Here is a 12,397-nt window from a genome sequence, read left to right on the forward strand (position 1 = left end):
CTCCTACTTTTCATGTGCAGATGGCAAACGCGCGCGGTGGCCTGGCTTCGAAACTCGCGCGCACGCGTAAGGCTGACCTCGTCCGCGCGCGCGCGAGTTCTCCAGGCCATGTCTGCTTTTGTCTCCATACCCTGGAGATCAAAAGCTGCACACACTAGTAGTATTTCTACATTTTCATGCAAGTTCATACAAGACATGCGAAACTGTTCTCTTCTCTTCTTACTTGTGCCAGCCTCTTCCCTTCCGCTCTGTCTAAAAAAAACGAAGACAGGATTAATAAATTACAGAGTAATTACAAGAGTCTGGCCAACAGACTCTCTTGTAATAAATTACAGTAAAATTACAAGAGACGGGCCAACAGACTATCTTGCAATAAATTATAGTGAAATTACAAGAGTCTGGCCAACAGACTCTCTCGTAATAAATTACAGTAAAATTACAAGAGGCTGAAAAAACGCGCCTCTTTCACGTAGCAAATTTTTAAAAAATTTAAAAAGGTTACGACACTTGATACAAACCACACGGAAGACGGTGCTATGGAGGTTTATCCGGTATCAGAGGTATCTCACAGGCGCAGCGGAGCTAATGACTAGGAAGGCCGGAGCCCTTGTCGGGTGAGGAGAATGACCGACCACCGGGCCATGATGGTCAAACCCTTGGGGTTTTATTTATGGTATATCTCTCAACTACACAGTACATATTCTAATAAACACACAGACAGGGGCACTAGGGGGTTTAGAGGGAATGGTGTGTGGTGAAGCACCTTACATCTACAGGGGAGGGGGAGGGGAGAACAGGGGAATGATGGGTGGGGATAATTAGTTCTACTTTATTAAGAATTATTCGTGATGGGGAGAGTTTCCAACTCCCTTCTATCCTAGTCACGAGCTCATGCTCCTGCTACTGATAAGTATATGGAAACGCTGGGTATATATATGAGAACCTTGCCGGGGTCACTTTGACTGCAGCTATTCACCAACCAAAAACACTCTCAATCGGCCGCAAATACGTTTCTGACAACAACAACAAACGAATTTTGTCGGAAATCAATCTAGAAACGCGAAAAAACGGAGAATATAACGCGTGCCACGTACGAAAGGCACGCCCTGTCACGCTACATATGACGTCAGTTGAATGCAACAAAATGCTTCATAGGAACAAGTAGAGGCAAAGAATTCGCCGCGAAGTGCATTGTGGGTCTATTCTAAAGACATTCCGTCGCCATTTAGAGGCGAAAGGCAAACGGATGCGAAGTTACGACGATATGCTTGATCAGCGAAATCTAGGTGATATGTGCCACCTCTATAAAGGCATAGCGAAACGCGCGCTAAGCGGATCAGACCAGAGATAATATTGTCTCTGATCAAACGCTACATGACTAGTACTGGCGCGCCGCGCGCAGGGACTCGTTGACAGAGTACTGGCGCGCCGCGCGCAGGCACTCGTTGCTGGCACGCCGCGCGCAGGGACTCGTTGACTGAGTACTGGCGCGCTGCGCGCAGGCACTCATTGACTGAATACTGGCGCGCTGCGCGCTGGCTCTCGTCAAATTATCTAACTACAGACAAATAAATTAGGTCAAAATTTGTCTTTGGACAAATTTGTCTTTGGACAAATTTGTCCAAAGACAAATTTCGTGTATATAAGGAAAAGGCTGAAATTATGCTTTCAGCCGTCTTCCTAGTAGAAATTAATTAACGTTTTCAACAATCCGCTCCCTGAGTATACATTTATATACTCCGGGCGAAGGACGGCTCCCTGAGTATGTAAATATATTTCCTCCTTGTAGAAATTAATAAGGAAAAGGCTGAAATCATGCTTTCAACCGTCCTCCTTCTAGAAATTAATCATTGGTTTTTCAATTTAAATTGGCAATACTTTTCATATATTCCCCCATATTCGGCGACTCTAATTCCATCCGCTCGTCGTCCGTACTTCGACAGACTCTCCAACAGACTCTCTTGCAAAGGGGGCGCCCACTTTTTACAGGCAAGTGTCTGTAATTCGTTGCGCGCGAGTCGCGCTTACGGATCAGGCGCATGCAACGCCACTCGCGCATAAAAGTGCTGGCGGGAACGCCCACTTTTGACCGGCAAGTGTCTTCAACTCGTTGCGCGCGAGCCGCGCTTACGGATCAGGCGCATGGAACCCCACTCGCGCATAGAAAGTGCTGGCGGTAACGCCCACTTTTGTGAGGCAAGTGTCTTCAATTCGTTGCGCGCGAATGGCGCTTGCGGTTCAGGCGCATGGAACGCCACTCGCGCATAGTAATGGCGTGGTCAACGGCAGCGCCCGACTGCTTATTAAATTCAGCTTACAACGTACAAGAACATGGGCACGAAGACAAGGACTTATCAACATAAATTTTGACTTCAGAGAAGACACTTAATATCTCTACCGTAGTACTTATGGTTCTCTAGCTTTTCAACTAGAGTCTATACCCCAACACAAATCATCGCTTACCCGTTCTCCTTCTCCACAGCATTCGGCCTCTACTGACGCATGCTGCTCGCGTCGTCGTCTCTTCGTAGTGCTAAGTGCGAGTGAAATCGTACGGCGTGGCGAAGACGTCGATAAGGGAATACTAGCGGAAGAGAGTGTAGAGCCTTCGCGCGAGCAGCGCGAGCACGCCCAACCTCCTCGCCATTCGGTGAAGAGAAACGTCTTGGGGATTTCTTCGCATCTAAAAGAGAACGGAAAGCTGCGAATCGTTCTCACTAGACGGCCAGAAGCCGCAAAATCGACCTTTATGGAGATATTCGACTCGTTCTTCTCGCGGGCGAGTTCACGCGGTCGGAAAACCATGCTACACAGAACTTCTATTGAGAATTCGAGTTTACCAGAGACCCCACATAGAATAACAGAAGCGCGTGACGGCGAGATAGCCGCAACGCAGGGCCGGAAAGAAAAAGCGAAAACGAGGGGTCCCCACGTTAGAAAAAGAGCGTCAAGGATCGCATCCAAGTACCAACGCATGCTCAACAAACCTGATCGTGCAACCGATAGAAGGTAAAACAGTCCGAAACGACCAGAACAAAAGGGAATGCAACACGGCACGTGCCTGAAGCAAAAAGGGTAAATTCCCGTACTGGCAGTGTATTTCTATCGGAAGTCTATTAATCAATGCTCGGTGTAGGCTCTAAGCTACTGCTCCTAAAGAGTCTCACTACAATCAAGTCTTCTTGAACGAAATTTAGTGAACTCCATTTGTTATGTAATCGACGAAATCAATGCTTGTGACCACGCCCACAGGACCTTGCACAGAAAATTGAACGTTTTTTGGGGCGCCTAAATCTGTTACTTTTCTCACCTTTTCCATTTTGAACCACAGCAAATGGAATTGCGTTGAGAATCTTCGACAACTCAGCCAACGACGTGGAGGGATCAACCTTGAAATGATATTCAATAAAAGAGACGACATTCATTAAAAAATTTCGCGTACTTTTCGAAATTGCTGAAGAAGAGCGGAGCTAACGGGATCGTCAGCCTTCATCTCTCCTTTGACGAGCTTAGCCATCAACGCGGACAAGGTAACCATTCCAACGACACTCCTATATGCAAGACACCATAGAGTGCCGCGTTACTTTGCCCCCCTATGCAGACCCTCTTACCCGTCCCCATTCTTAACGGGAAGCTGGTCAAATCCGCCCCTATAAAATACCAACGATTTCTTATTAGTATTCAATGGGGACGATTAGATAATAAATGACTTTTTCAAGACTTCGATGCATTCCTTGCATTTCGCCTGCGCATCAACGGTCGTCATCTCCCGGAGCTTCAAGCTCTCCACAGTCTTGCTCCACCACCTGATGAATAAAAAAAAAAACGATAAGCAATTCAACAGATTAATAATCAATTTTTACCATGGTTGTTTCGCTGCTGGAATCGTCTCCTCTTCTTCGAGCCATCCGTTCTCCAACATCCATTCGTCCGAGAGGAACTTTGTCATGTAATTTCGCACGGAGTCGGGCAGAATGACAACGCAGCGCTGGTCCTCTCGCAAGTCCTTGGCCGCTTCGACGGCAGCGCAAATGGCCGTGCCGCACGATCCACCTAAAAAATAAATAATTATTGATAAATTATACATGGTCATTTCTCTTTTCTCTTACCGACTAAGAGTCCTTCGTGGCGTATCAATCTTCTTGCCATGTTGAAAGACTCCTTGTCTCCCACTTTGACCCAAATGTCAATGATGTCTTGATCGCAGACAGTTGGCACCCAGCCGTGACCAATTCCTTCGACCTAAAATAGAATTCAGGATCTTGCTCAACCCAGTTTCATATTTATTTTACCTGGAATCCTTTCACGTTTGTTTTATTTACTTCCGGTGGCAGAGCCATTTTCGATCCAACGGGATCCACACCAACAATCTGTAATATTATTCAATAGGTTATATATTTCTATTGTTTGTATTTTTGCGTCATACTTTCACTCCCGGAATTTTTTCCTTGAGTTTTCTGCCAACCCCAGTGGCCGTTCCGCCCGTTCCAGTTCCCATTATGCACATGTCAAGTTTTCCTGATATTGAAAATGTAAACTTTCCCCTCAAGTGAGAAATTTGGTGGTGGTTACCGTCACACTGAAAGACAATCTCCTCAGCCGTTGTGTCGTAATGAGCGAGAGGGTTCGTAGCATCAACGTACTATAAAAAAATATAAAAATCGTATTTATAAAATTACAACTAATACCCACCTGATCGAGAACAAGAGAATTGGGAATTTCGCGACCAAGCCTATAGGCCACGGCAATGTGAGATTCTAAGAGAGCCAAATCCCATTACTACGTTTCTAAATATATGTAAACACCCTTACCGGGTGACGTCACTGGAGCTCCATTGGCAGTTCGCACGCATTCGGCACCCAAAGCACGAAGAACATCAGCCTAGTGTTCAAAAATAATTAAATATTTTTTAATCGAATTTTTTGGGCTTCGCTTACCTTTTCCTTGCTCATTCTCTGCGGCATGACAATGACGCATTTGTAGCCCTTTACAGCGCAAACCAAAGCGATGCCAATTCCTAACGAACGCTAGAGTATTCTTAGGAGAGAAAATCGAGCCGTTTACCTGCATTTCCCGACGTCGGTTTGATGACCGTGCCGCCTGGCTTCAGTTTTCCCGATCTTTCCGCCGCTTCGATCATAGGAAGTGCAATTCGATCTTTGACCGATCCGCCGGCGTTGAATATCTCGCATTTTCCGACTGTGAGGGGAGAGAAAGAACACAGCGAATGACTAGTGGTTCGCAAAAGACGCCCGGATCTATTGGTGTACATACGCAGTTCGCATTTCAAGCCGTACATCTTCTTTATTTTGTTCAATTGAATCATGGGCGTGTCGCCAATGTATTCCAGGACGTTGGAAATGATTTTAGGACGTTCGCGATGCCAATTCACTCTGGAGGAAAAAGACTCGGATTGGAACACGAGACCGGATGCACGCTCAGGGAGAACCGGATGCGCGGCAGCAAGTGGAACCGTCCACCAAGGGCTGTTCCACAAGTTCGCCACGACCGATTTTAGCCGTGCAAAAAGCGAATCCAGCAAAACGAAACTCGCCGCACGTGAGCGAGTGAGAGTACACGACCCGCCCCGACTTGGCCCCCACGAATCAATGGCTAGCGAAATTCAGCCAGAAACGCCGGGCGGCGTTCAGTCAGCCGACCGTACGTACGTAGACCCGAGCAAAATCGAGGCCAACGCACTTAGAAAAGGTAGCAACTTACTTTGCCACATGCTTGTGCGGCGATTCCGAAAAGTCTTTGCCCAATGCCCACGTACATTTCGAAGGGAGGTTAGGCATAGGCCAATCGGGCTGCGACGCGCCGTTCGAGTGGGGACAACCGTTCGTCGACATGCTGCGCTCGTGTTTCTTTCCCAACGAATGAGTGAGTAGGCTAATGCACGTGTTCCCATTCTTCCCAACGAACCGCGGGTTCGAAGTCACGTGAGTCACGCGTACCGATTACGATTGCTTCTGTTCCGAGTCGCTTCCGTTGATGTAAGTCAGCAGATCGATTGCACTGACGACGCCAAATATAGTGTCCTTTACCGTCTGATTTCCACCGGAGTCTAAAAAAAGGAGAAAAAACGCTACAAAAATTTTTAATTAAAAAAGGAATTTTCTTACAGCATTTTTGTGCATGCGTGACTATAGCAAAATGATCGCGCTCCAGTATGCGCGAAAGTGTGGAAAGTGTCGTAGATAGATCAATCTGCGCAATGCCAACATGGCCCAGTTATATAATTAAATAATCAGAGACATCATTTTTTTAACCTTTTGGAATTGCTTGTATAAAACCGCCGTAACCGGATCCGATGAATTCACCTTGCCTCGAAGCACTTTTGACATGAGATTTCCGAGCGTCACGACGCCCAAGACGTCACTGAAGAAAAAGACGAATTTCTAAATGTTTCAAAGGGACAATGTAGATAACTGTACCCTCCATCGGTAACCACGGGCAACTGGTCAATGCCCTCTCTAGAAACAAATAGCGTCACATAAAAATAATAAAAGAGGTTTGGGTAAATTACTTCTTGAGTATTTCTATACTTTCGCTGCACGTGACGTCACGATGAACGGTCAAAGGCGTGTTGAGTTGAAGATGAGCGACGGACTTGTTCCACCACCTCAACATTGATTCCCAATGATGTCACTAATTAGCTAAACCAACACTTCCTTACCATGGCTTCTCCACGGATTCCTCGGCCGATGTTTCAAGAAAGCCCTTCTCAGCCATCCAATCGTCAGAAAGGAATTTCGTCCTGAAGAGAAAACATAAACGTCTTTTTACAATGACAGTCGGTTGGATTACATGTAATTTCGAACGGAGTCGGGAAGCAAAACGACGCAGCACTGATCTTCACGCAAATCCTTTGCAGCTTCGATAGCAGCTGCCATGGCAGTTCCACTAGAACCTCCTAAGAGAGACAGAGAGACACAATCATATTGTCTCAACTACTTAGGTAATGATCTTACCGCAGAGGAGACCCTCTTCCTTGATCATTCGTCTCGCCAGAACAAATGACTCCTTGTCTCCGACTTTTATCCATCGATCCACAACAGAACGATCCAGAACGGTTGGAACAAAATCGTAGCCAATGCCTTCAACCTAGGACAAACAGTATTGATTATAAGTAGAATTACTTCCCCTCTCTACTGTACCTGATACGTTTTGATGTCAGTTGCATTTAAGTCTTCTGGTTCGGCAAGTATCGATCCAACAGGATCAACTCCAATGACCTATATATAGATGTAAACATCCTTTCACAATTCTTTCTGGTTCTAAGTGCGTCTTGCCTGAATTTTTTCTAGCTTTTCCTTCAGTTTTCGCCCAATCCCCGTGACCGTTCCCCCTGTTCCTGCTCCCATGACGACCATGTCAACTTTTCCGCCCGTCTGCTGCAGTATTTCCTCGGCCGTTGTATCGTAGTGAGCGAGAGGATTACCAGGATTTCGATACTGCAACAACAGAGACTGCCGCCTGCACTTCGTATGCTAACACCTGCAATACCTGGTCCAAAATGATTGATCTAGGCAACTCCTTGTTAATTCTCTGAGCGACGCTGATGTGTGACTCTGCAGCAGAAAACAAGAACATAAACATCTATAGCAATGTTGAAATTTTTAGAATCCCATCAGGGTTCTGCCGAGAATTTTTTCAGTGTGGGAAGGTCTGGAAGGATAGACATAATACGCAATTTTAAATCGTCCAAGACAATTTTAAGAGTCTGTCAAAAGTGGGCGTTCGCTAATTTTTATGCGCGAGTGGCGTTCCTTGCGCCTGAAGCGCAAGCGCCGCTCGCGCGCAACGAATTGAAGACACTTACCCCTCGAAAGTGGGCGTTCCCGCCAACATTACAAAGTACTTTTTATGCGAGAGTGGCGTTCCTTGCGCCTGAAGCGCAAGCGCCGCTCGCGCGCAACGAATCGGAGACACTTACCCCTCGAAAGTGGGCGTTCCCGCCAACATTACAAAGTACTTTTGATGCGCGAGTGGCGTTCCTTGCGCCTGAACCGCAAGCGCCGCTCGCGCGCAACGAATAGGAGACACTTACCCCTCGAAAGTGGGCGTTCCCGCCAACATTACAAAGTACTTTTGATGCGCGAGTGGCGTTCCTTGCGCCTGAACCGCAAGCGCCGCTCGCGCGCAACGAATAGGAGACACTTACCCCTCGAAAGTGGGCGTTCCCGCCAACATTACAAAGTACTTTTTATGCGAGAGTGGCGTTCCTTGCGCCTGAATCGCAAGCGCCGCTCGCGCGCAACGAATTGAAGACACTTGTCCACAGTGAAGTTACTGAGTTGAGACTGTTTAACAATGCAAATGCGGTATCTAGTCAAGGTATTCAACTACGAAAGTCTCGCTCCTTTTCTTCTCTAAACTTACTAATTGAAAAATTCACTCGCAGTTGATTTTTCGTTTTGATGGTACGCGTTCGTTGCGATGAAATCAAAACATGATCCACGCCCCGCAAAAAATGAACGCGATCAAAACGAAAATTCACAATTTTAGAATTGTCTTGGAACAATTTTTAAAACTGTTTTAGGACAAATTTTAAAATTGTCTTGGACCATTTTTAAATTTGTTTTGGACGATGTATCCAGCTGTATTATTGCAAGCTACGGGCTTTCATAACGTTTTAGTAGTATGTGGCGATAGGGGAGTGAGGGTCGGGGGCCGACCCATGCCGACCCATGTGAGCAGAACCCATGTATGGAACTGCAGTAAAAGTGATCAAAAACGCGTTAGTACAGTACAAGGCAAACTGAGGTCCCCTTGGCAGCTCAGAAACGCGTCGTTTGACCGCTAATTAAACGCGCCTCTTTCCACGTAGAAAGACTTTAGACTCAGTCACTCTGTGTGACTGTTCCCTGCATTTGCCTTCGTTTTTTTTTTAAATTACCTGGTGAATCAAATGCTGCTGAAGTAGGCGTGCGAACAATTTCCGCTCCAAGAGCTCTCAGAACATCCACCTAGTGAACAGAAGAAAAGAAATCGATATTGCCAATTACGTGGAGATTCTTGTACCTTTTCATTACTCATCTTTTCTGGCATCACGATAATACATTTGTATCCTTTCACAGCAGCTCCGAGCGCCAAGCCAATACCTGCATTATTTTATCAGTGTATTGCTATTGTTAGTATTCTCATCTATTGCACGTGCCTGTGTTTCCAGATGTCGGTTCAATTATTGTGTCGCCTGGCCGGAGTTTTCCATCTCTTTCGGCGTCTTCGATCATGCGCACTCCAATGCGATCTTTGACCGATCCACCGGCATTAAAATATTCACATTTTGCCACTATGAACAACGAACGCTTCACACGAAAAAAAGACATTTTTTCGATGATTTTTCACTTACGCAGTCTGCACTTCAAACCCAAACTTTTCCCAATTTTATTGATTTGGACCAGAGGCGTGTTTCCAACGAAGTTCAATATCGTAGGAAGTACGTCCGGCCTACGCGTCCTACACACAGAAAAACCGCGGTGACGTCACAACACCAGCCTCCTTTACGCCCATTGAACGTGCACGTCAAGAACTCAAAGTATACACTATAAGGACCTTTCTAACGTCTAACTCACGGCTTTTCGTGATGATGAGGGGAACTGGACGGATCGGAGCCGAGCTTCCAAGTGCATTCCGACCGTTTATCCGGTCGTATCCAGCCGGCTGGCAAGCTCTCAGACGTTTTCGAATCGGACATATGAGGAAGGACTCGTTCTGCTTGTCTACGACACGCGGCCGGCAAGGTTACAGTAGTATCGGCTATCGCCTAGTCAAAGACCAGCGACTATAAAGGCAATCACGTGGAGAGACTCGCGCTAGCGCGCCCGCGGCCGCAGAACTCCGCAGAACGATGTCGGGATTCTCGTTCATGTGGAGAGCGAGCGCTCCGCTGTCGCGCGCCGCCGTCGCCGTCCGATTCGATCGCAAATTCAATCGCGCCGATCATCCGACGCACGACGAAGCGCGCATCGCGCGTCTGTGGACGACGAAACGCGCGACGAATCCGCGTCTCTACGACGCGCCGAAATTTCGCCTCGCCGACGCGACGTCGCGCGACGTCGACGGACTCGATCTCGACGTCGGCATGACGAGCTATCGCGATTTCCAGTGCACGAATTACGCCGACGCCGATCGCGTCGCCGAGCTGAAGCGCGACGGACTCCGTCGCCACGGCAACGCGCAATCGTACCTTTCCGACGCGCTCGGCGTCAGCGCTCTTCTTCTAACGGACGGCGACGATCGACTCGTCGTCCAACAACGAAGTCGTTTCGTCGGCGAAGGCGTCGGTCTTTGGGATACGCCCGGAGGACACGCGGAGCCGAAAGACGTCGTCGGGTGGAACGACGATATCGATCCGTTCGAGAACGAAGCGTTTTCTTCTGACGTCATCGTACGGGAGATTTTCGATTCGATTGTGCGTGAAGTCGAGGAGGAGGTTAATGTTGGACGATCGAAGCTCGCCGATCCGCTGCTCGGTGGAATCGCTCGGCAGGAGATGAGTGCCGGGCGGCCGGCCGCTTTGTTTTTGATTCGGACTGTCGGCGGGCTGTGTCGGCGGGACGTCGAGGCGTTGTATGCCGAAGGTGGAGAGGATAAGTATGAATCGACGGATATACGGTTTATAGCTGTGGAAGATGTGGTTGCTGGGAAAGTGGGCGCGAGCGAGGACTTCTCGTCTCCGCTGAACGCGGCCTTGGCACTTTTGTCTAAAATTGATACGTATTAGGCGATGAAATAGATGAAGATGCCTTTGCATCAGACGATTGATTATAGAAACAAATACAGCTACAATGACATGCTATGCATAGGAGAAACCTGTTCACATCAACTTTACAGCCAAACGTCTAGATCAATCAGGGTTCTGCCGAGAATTTTTCAGTGTAAGAAGAAGGTCTGGAAGGATAGACATAATACGCAATTTCAAAATTGTCCTAGACAATTTTAAAATCTTGCCATGGACGATTCACAAAATACAAACGGAAAACGTGACGGAATATATACACCGCCTGCAGGCGGAGTACGAACAAGGCCTGACGGAATATATACTCCGCCTGCACGCGGAGTACGAATAACGCCTGACAGAATATATACACCGCCTGCAGGCGGAGTACGAACAACGCCTGACAGAATATATACACCGCCTGCAGGCGGAGTACGAACAGCGCGTGACAGAATATATACACCGCCTGCAGGCGGAGTACGAATAACGCCTGACAGAATATATACACCGCCTGCAGGCGGAGTATGAACAACGCCTGACAGAATAAATACACCGCCTGCAGGCGGAGTACGAACACCGCCTGACAGAATATATACACCGCCTGCAGGCGGAGTACGAACAGCGCGTGACGGAATATATACACCGCCTGCAGGCGGAGTACGAACAACGCCTGACAGAATATATACACCGCCTGCACGCGAAGTACAAACAACGCCTGACAGAATATATACACCGCCTGCAGGCGGAGTACGAACACCGCCTGACAGAATATATACACCGCCTGCAGGCGGAGTACGAACAGCGCGTGACAGAATATATACACCGCCTGCAGGCGGAGTACGAATAACGCCTGACAGAATATATACACCGCCTGCAGGCGGAGTATGAACAACGCCTGACCGAATAAATACACCGCCTGCAGGCGGAGTACGAACACCGCCTGACAGAATATATACACCGCCTGCAGGCGGAGTACGAACAGCGCGTGACGGAATATATACACCGCCTGCAGGCGGAGTACGAACACCGCCTGACAGAATATATACACCGCCTGCAGGCGGAGTACGAACACCGCCTGAAAGAATATATACACCGCCTGCAGGCGGAGTACGAAAAGCGCGTGACGGAATATATACACCGCCTGCAGGCGGAGTACGAACAACGCATGACAGAATATATACACCGCCTGCAGGCGGAGTACGAACAGCGCGTGACGGAATATATACACCGCCTGCAGGCGGAGTACGAACACCGCCTGACAGAATATATACACCGCCTGCAGGCAGAGTACGAACACCGCCTGACAGAATATATACACCGCCTGCAGGCGGAGTACGAACAGCGCGTGACGGAATATATACACCGCCTGCAGGCGGAGTACGAACAACGCCTGACAGAATATATACACCGCCTGCAGGCGGAGTACAAACAACGCCTGACAGAATATATACACCGCCTGCAGGCGGAGTACGAACACCGCCTGACAGAATATATACACCGCCTGCAGGCGGAGTACGAACAGCGCGTGACGGAATATATACACCGCCTGCAGGCGGAGTACGAACAGCGCGTGACAGAATATATACACCGCCTGCAGGCGGAGTACGAATAACGCCTGACAGAATATATACACCGCCTGCAGGCGGAGTACGCACACCGCCTGACAGAATA

At 48.1% G+C, this 12,397-nt stretch overlaps 3 protein-coding genes across 3 annotated transcripts; 1 reads left to right on the forward strand and 2 right to left on the reverse strand.

The window, feature by feature from the left end:
- Positions 1 to 3,095: 3,095 nt before the first annotated feature.
- Positions 3,096 to 5,857, reverse strand: LOC136195906 (cystathionine beta-synthase-like). Its single transcript, XM_065985391.1, has 16 exons — positions 5,722 to 5,857; positions 5,275 to 5,393; positions 5,065 to 5,199; positions 4,938 to 5,017; positions 4,812 to 4,881; positions 4,693 to 4,757; positions 4,573 to 4,642; positions 4,427 to 4,518; positions 4,293 to 4,370; positions 4,110 to 4,242; positions 3,864 to 4,053; positions 3,711 to 3,806; positions 3,612 to 3,650; positions 3,443 to 3,551; positions 3,311 to 3,389; positions 3,096 to 3,255 (listed from the first exon to the last, which is right to left on the reverse strand). The coding sequence occupies exons 1-16, from the start codon at positions 5,850 to 5,852 to the stop codon at positions 3,194 to 3,196; spliced, it is 1,548 nt and encodes a 515-aa protein (XP_065841463.1). The 5' UTR covers positions 5,853 to 5,857; the 3' UTR covers positions 3,096 to 3,193.
- Positions 5,842 to 9,809, reverse strand: LOC136195895 (cystathionine beta-synthase-like). Its single transcript, XM_065985380.1, has 16 exons — positions 9,582 to 9,809; positions 9,359 to 9,465; positions 9,164 to 9,298; positions 9,028 to 9,107; positions 8,903 to 8,972; positions 7,510 to 7,574; positions 7,296 to 7,457; positions 7,161 to 7,238; positions 6,975 to 7,107; positions 6,811 to 6,916; positions 6,680 to 6,760; positions 6,530 to 6,625; positions 6,438 to 6,476; positions 6,273 to 6,381; positions 6,126 to 6,210; positions 5,842 to 6,067 (listed from the first exon to the last, which is right to left on the reverse strand). Exons 1-16 carry the CDS (start codon positions 9,701 to 9,703, stop codon positions 5,961 to 5,963), a joined length of 1,575 nt encoding a protein of 524 aa, XP_065841452.1. The 5' UTR covers positions 9,704 to 9,809; the 3' UTR covers positions 5,842 to 5,960.
- Positions 9,514 to 10,807, forward strand: LOC136195927 (uridine diphosphate glucose pyrophosphatase NUDT22-like). The gene has a single exon (XM_065985411.1). The coding sequence runs from the start codon at positions 9,857 to 9,859 to the stop codon at positions 10,730 to 10,732; it is 876 nt and encodes a 291-aa protein (XP_065841483.1). The 5' UTR covers positions 9,514 to 9,856; the 3' UTR covers positions 10,733 to 10,807.
- Positions 10,808 to 12,397: the final 1,590 nt, after the last annotated feature.

This window comes from Oscarella lobularis, chromosome 1 (genome assembly GCF_947507565.1).
Source record: "Oscarella lobularis chromosome 1, ooOscLobu1.1, whole genome shotgun sequence".
NCBI lineage: Eukaryota > Metazoa > Porifera > Homoscleromorpha > Homosclerophorida > Oscarellidae > Oscarella > Oscarella lobularis.